The sequence below is a fragment of the Etheostoma spectabile genome, chromosome 15, assembly GCF_008692095.1.
Source record: "Etheostoma spectabile isolate EspeVRDwgs_2016 chromosome 15, UIUC_Espe_1.0, whole genome shotgun sequence".
NCBI classification, from domain to species: domain Eukaryota; kingdom Metazoa; phylum Chordata; class Actinopteri; order Perciformes; family Percidae; genus Etheostoma; species Etheostoma spectabile.
The window spans coordinates 17,987,582-17,994,127 of record NC_045747.1 but is presented as its reverse complement, the minus strand read 5'-3'; the positions used below and the strand labels follow the sequence as shown (position 1 = coordinate 17,994,127).

Sequence of the window (6,546 nt, the reverse complement as noted above, 5' to 3'; positions counted from 1 at the left end):
GATTGGTGCTTCTTTATTTTTCCCTCACCCACTCAAAAATTCCCACAGCCGCCTCTGATTGGATAACCTCCCAGGTATGCAAGGAGAGAACTCTCCCCTGTGATTGGTGAGACATGCAGCACCAGATGCTGCAGTTGCAGGGTAAAGTGATAGGGTTTGTTCAAACTGGCACAAAACCACGGTTTCTCTTTTTCGAGGTGTGGAGGACAGACAGTAAACGTGTTCGGAACCAACTGTTTGCCTGTCTGAGGGACTGGTTGGTCAGAGCTCTTTGAAAGTGGACAGCTGCAGAGCTGTTGGTGAATAATTGGACATATCATGACGCATAAGTTAATCCTCATTAATATCTATTTACAGTAACCAACTCACAGCAAGCTGAGATTGCTCCCCTTAAGGTGAAGTACTACCGTACATCATCTCCTGAAAGCCTGCCAAGTACTTCTGCTTTTTTAGCATCGGGAAGTGCAAATGGTCTTTATGTTTACAGAAAGGCATGCACACACCTTCTGGAAGCAGAAAAAGGCTACAGGAGATTATCTCAAATCAAGAGATGAAGCACAGCTGTGTAATTTATGTTCCAATGAGCTGTGGTTTGCAAGTAGAAATGGGTTTCAGGCCAGGTGTATCGCTACATGACAGATACTTATGGTGTTGCTGGTTGAACTGCATTTAAGAGTAAGAACAGCCTTGCAGAAAATGAAGTTTTGCTAGTCAGGTGAGATGTAGTCTTCATCTCTCCATTTCATGCAACCTTCTACTCGACATTCAGAGGCAAAGGTTGTACTCTTTACTCCGCTACATTTGTCTGACAACTTAAGTCCATTTTCAGATTACAATTACTGTCCAGTGAAAACCACCTATCTCCAATTTGGAGATTGTGAAGGTTGCTGATAAACTGAGGGAGGAAGTGTTTCTTTATGTGTTGAGAGCATTCTCCTACGTCTTTAAGTAGATTTTCTTTCAGGGATCAGCAAAATGATTACACTTGATCCTGAGGGAAACATACTAAAGTTCATGGCAATTAGGGTTGGGCATCGTTTTTGAATGATTGGACTGATTCCAATTGCAATTCTTCTTCTGATTCCGGTTCTCATCCATTCTTGATTGCGATTCTTTGAGGGGTGGCGTTGAAACTGGTCACCTGCCTATTTACGCAAATAAGAGGAACGTTTCATTTTTGATTCAATGGTGGTTTGCAGTTTTACAACGCTTTTTCAATGTAAATAAAAACCACACTGGAGCGCTGCTTACTGAGCTCCAAGGCTGCAACACAACAAGCGCCCAGCCGCTTTGGAAACCATACGCATATTAAATAGGGAAGCGATGATCGGATATGAAACCAAATCCTTTCAAACGATACTACTGGATCGTCATTTTTTTGAAACAATTCCAAGTAGGAATCGGTTTTCAATGCCCAATTTCACTCAAGACCACAAATGTCCATCGCATGTTGGCACTAATGGTAAAAAGTCAGGGTCTCCCCAAAGTCGGTAGGGTTCATCCTCTGGGGACCGTCAATGTCCGTATGGAATTGAATGGAAATCAAATATGGAAAAAAAGTGGTGGGCCACCAACTATAAACCAATTGAAACGTCTTAAAACAGATGGATTTACTCTGAAAGACGTGTAAATGTCTCCTTCCCTGGGCAAATATGTTTCTCAATACGCATTGGATCACCAGATAACATGAGTGTTGACATATACTTAATTTGGACTCACGGATGGTTTACTTGTAATAATTGATGTCTAATAAAATTTGACTAAGAGCTGCTGTCTCACACTCTAAGTGATTGCGTGGAAAACTTGTTTAGAGGCCGTTGGATCAGGCCCAAACATGTAGAGAGCCTCAATAAGGAAATAAAAAAGAAAGAAAAAGCCTCACATGATCATTCTAAATTGCACTCAAGCATATAACAACACTTTGTGGCTGTAAAATTCTTCACTGAAAAACAGTCATGTTTGTTCAATAAAGTACACAGTATTATAAAGATATACTAAAAATGAGACAAAAATGAAAAAGCGCTTTTGAATAGTCATTAAGACTAGAAAGTGCTATATAAGAACAGCCCATTTACTATGGTCTGATTCCTGTATTCTGGTACGGTAGCTTGTGTCTTGTGGCAGAAAGACACTGCTGTTGACATAATTAGCGATGTTAATCCTGGACTGTATCCAAACTGTCTTGAGTAACATTTAAATCACCTGGAAAAACAAGTTCCACCGAATCATCAACTGCCTCGGTAAATTATCGTTGAATTTTAAATCACAACACTTCTAATAAGTAAGTGGAGTGTTTCCAGACAGTGGGAGTGGTGAAAATGTTAATGAGTCCTAATGTTGCAGCAGTTGCACTTCTACATTTCTTACTTTAATGTCTATCTGTGATTGTGATGGATGAATGAAATTGTTTTTTGTTTTGAAGTATGGCTTTTATCTATTTTAGTATAGAAAATTGTAAATCTGGAATTTGCACAGCCTCTTGAGTAGCTTATATGTTGACTGTACATTTGTCTTTTTAATTGTTTTTTAACCCTGTGCTTGTTGTTGTGTCTGTAACTCATCCAGCAAAGTAAGTTACTCAATGTCCAAAACAAATTTCTCCTTAGGGAGACCAATAAAAGTACTTTGACTTTGATATTCCATCCATCTTCGACCGCTTATCCGGAATCGGGTCGCGGGGGCAGCAGCTCCAGTAGGGGACCCCATACTTCCCTTTCCCGAGCCACATCAACCAGCTCCGACTGGGGGATCCCGAGGCGTTCCCAGGCCAGGTTGGAGATATAATCTCTCCACCTAGTCCTCTATGTACAATACACCCACTTTGATATTTGCTGCTGTAAAAGGATGTGGTGTGAATTATCAAACAGCCAGAAATCATCAAATGTGACATGAGTAAAGTGCCCACACACAAACACATCTTTACCAACCCACCTCGTCAGGGATGGTTTACAGTGAAACCAAATGAGAGGGATAAGAATCTGAGAACCACCAGAAGGATATGGACTAACATCTGTAGTCTCGGTGAAGGTTATGGCGACAACAAAGAGTTTCTTTGTCCAGTGGGGCAGTGGTGGAGAAGTTAAAAGTAAAGTTAACAAATGACTCATTAGAAAAGCCAGCAACAGTTGTGTAATAAAAATGTTTAAATCAAGTCAAGTCATTTTGAAGGAAAATCTCCTTTTAAAGTAAAAGTATGTTGGCTATAATTCAGAAACAAATGCCCCATGGGAGTGTAGCAATGGATAAAATGTTAAAATCACAATATTTTAGTTAAGTATAAAACAAATAGTTAGCTAAAATGAATGTATTAAGTGGAAATCATAAATCGAAAAGGACAATATTTCCCTCTGATTTTTGGTAAGTAGAAGTGTAAAGAAGCATGGAATGGAAATATTCACTCCGTGCATGCGTAAGTATGTATATATGGCATGTGGAATTTATTTATAGTCATATTTATATCAATATTTGTATCTGTATTTCTGACTGTCTTGTGTGTCTGTAGTTTACCTTGGCTTTGACTTTGCATTTGAATCAGTCCCTGTTGTGTTCCCCAGGTGGTGGCCGTGGTCATGGACCTCCTGACAGACCTGCAGATCCTCCAGGACCTGCTGGATGCGTCGTCACGGCGCGGGGTGGCTGTCTACGCTTTGCTGGAGGCCAGGGGAGTGCCCCACTTCCTGGATATGTGCGCTCGGCTGCAGATCAATGCTGTACATCTGCGGGTGAGGAGTGAGCTGAGCAAACACTGGAGAGCGTGACAGAGGGCTACAGAGGGAGTGAGGATCACTAAGACAATACACAAAGAGCAAATAAAGATGGATGGGTGGAAAGAAAGGAAAACACCTCAGTGGGTCCATGCTCTTCTTCCTTCAGCAGACAACGACATTAATTATCATGGGTTAAAAAAACATGTCATCATGTCATATCTCACAACCTTTAGGAAAATACTGACAAGTAGAAGACAATATATATATATATGACCTTGAGTGTGTTTGGTTTGGTGTTGTGTTTAAAAAACAACAACAACAAAAACATGATTTTGAATTTTCCTAATAAGATACTTTTATTCTAAAATGTATTTAGGTCTTCTAAAGGGTCTGTGCCTTCAAACTACATACGTCTAAAAGAATAACCCATTTTCTCAGTTACCCCTTGTGGTATCATGTGGTATACTACTTCAGGTTTATTTGCCAAGGCTAGGCTACTGATACTTCTGCCTTTACTGCAACACAATGAAGGTGAAAGGAATTTCATTTGTGGTGCTCAAAGCATTGAGAAAAGAAAAAAAGAAAAAAACTCAACACCACCCTTTTTTCCAGGAAATGTGTCCAGGATAATCTGGGTAATCGCACAACCAATCCACCAGTTTGTGTTACTTCTTTAGCTGAGTATTGGGCGAACAGTAAAAAACGTTAGCTAAGATCAACATGTTTACATATTACGTTGGTATAAGAGTAGTGTTGGATCAAAACAATGAACCATATTAGAAGAAATTGATCTCGTTAATAATATTTACATGCCTCACAAGTATTACAAATGCATACCGCCTATTTTGACCAACCCATGGAAAAGTAGGGTAATATTACAAAAACTTAATTTTCATTAATAGTAAAAGAAAAAAATTGAAAGTGGATTATTAATGGTGGGTATTTTTTTTAATTTAGAAATGTTGAATTATTCTTGCTTATTGCCCCACCTGTGTATTTAACCGTTAAACATAATCAGCTTACTTTTAATAATTAACAGCTATTCTATGTGTTGCAGAATGTGAGAAATGACAGTTACTGTCCTAGGTTCAGAGAGAAGAGCAGTTTCACTGGGCCACACTGTCATCCTATCTCCACAGGGACACAATACCCGGCCTTATCTGCTGTTTGCAGAGTTTTGTAGCTCCGGCCTAGTCTAACTGGAGCACTGGAATACCTGCTTGTAGTGGTGTCAGTTGATAAGGCAGTGAAAGGCCTTTTCAGCTCACTGGGCTCTGTTACTCTTACTTCTCACAAATGAACATTCATAGATCCTGAGAACCGATCCAAAGACTGTAACTCGATGCTTCGGCAGAGGGAAAAGCTCCTCCCAGTGTGTCCACTCTGTATATTTACGGCTCCTTTCCTTTTTTTTCCCTAAGTAAACATATGTGGCGTATAAGTTTGGTCCTTTCTTTCTTAGTTGACTTAAGTTGAATTTAAGTTGACATTAGGTTGCAAGGTGTGACAGCTCAGTTTGACTTGGCACATCTTCAGATCAGTCATACATGACACAGCAGGGTTTAATCGCTGGGGCTGCGCGAGTTTACTCAGGTTTACCCGTGTGATGCTAGGCCGGCTCAAGTGTGTAATCAAGCGGGTGTTTCTTTCCAGAATCTCCGGGTGCGGATGGTGAGAGGTTCGGGGCTGGCCCTGTCGTTTGGAAAGCTGCCCGGGTCTCTGTGCTCTAAGTACATGCTGGTGGATGGAGAGAAAGTCATGTTTGGGTCGTACAGGTGAGCATGAATATGCAGCAAGGCCTTCAACTCCCCAATTCAGCCGTTCACAGCCGAGACAGGACACCAAAACTGAACACTGCCTGTTTTTTCTTTGTTTTTATTTCTGGTTACTTTTTTGTGAGTAGGAGGAAGAAGAAGAAAAAAAGTTAATTTTTAATGTTAAGAAATTAATGTAAGAAAAGTACATAGTAAATAGTTTTATGAACATGAAATGGTTTAGTAAAATTATTTTTAAAATTGTTTCTACTTTTTTTTTTTTTTTTAAAGGACAATAATTATAAATATTACTTCACTCATTTTTCAAAACATGACATATTTCTCCATTGTATTAGCTACAATCCACTCAATATAAATACAGATTATTAATTTTGCAAGTTCCGTTTATTTGCATGTGAAACTAAACTGATGACAGTTTTACACTCTGAGATCGAAATTGCTCAGAGGTGTTAAAGGTCCCATGACATGGTGCTCTTTGGATGCTTTTATAAAGACCTTAGTGGTCCACTAATACCATATCTGAAGTCTCTTTTATATAGACCTTAGTGGTCCCCTAATACCATATCTGAAGTCTCTTTTATGTAGACCTTAGTGGTCCCCTAATACTGTATCTGAGGTCTCTTTTATGTAGACCTTAGTGGTCCTCTACTACCATATCTGAAGTCTCTTTCCCAAAACTCAGCCTTGGTGCAGAATTCCAGCCACTAGAGCCAGTCCCACAATGAGCTTTCCTTAGTACGTGCCATTTCTGAGTCTGCAGCTTTGGAGGGGGAGAGGGGGGGGCAAGGTGCAGGGGCATCGTGCAGGCTAGGGGTGTGGCCTTGACCAACTCTCACTTTGCTCGTTTGAAAGCCATGATGTCTCTCTCTCATGGACGGGCAAAACAGAGAAAGGGGAGGTAACCTTGCCCCTTATGACCTCATAAGGAGAAAGATTCCAGATGGGCCCATCTGAGCTTTCATTTTCTCAAAGGCAGAGCAGGATACCCAGGGCTCAGTCTACACTTATTGCCGTTTCTAGCTACTGTGGTACCATAGGCAGGCTGGGGGAACTCATATTAATGT

General features: G+C 40.3%; 1 protein-coding gene across 1 annotated transcript in view; it reads left to right on the top strand.

Annotated features, from left to right (window-relative positions):
• The window catches only part of fam83fa (family with sequence similarity 83 member Fa), a 19,217-nt gene that overhangs the window by 3,356 nt on the left and 9,315 nt on the right, over positions 1–6,546 (top strand). The window contains exons 2-3 of the mRNA XM_032537061.1: positions 3,555–3,722; positions 5,361–5,482. Coding sequence (XP_032392952.1) covers positions 3,555–3,722; positions 5,361–5,482 — 290 coding nt within the window. The remainder of the gene's footprint in view (positions 1–3,554; positions 3,723–5,360; positions 5,483–6,546) is intronic.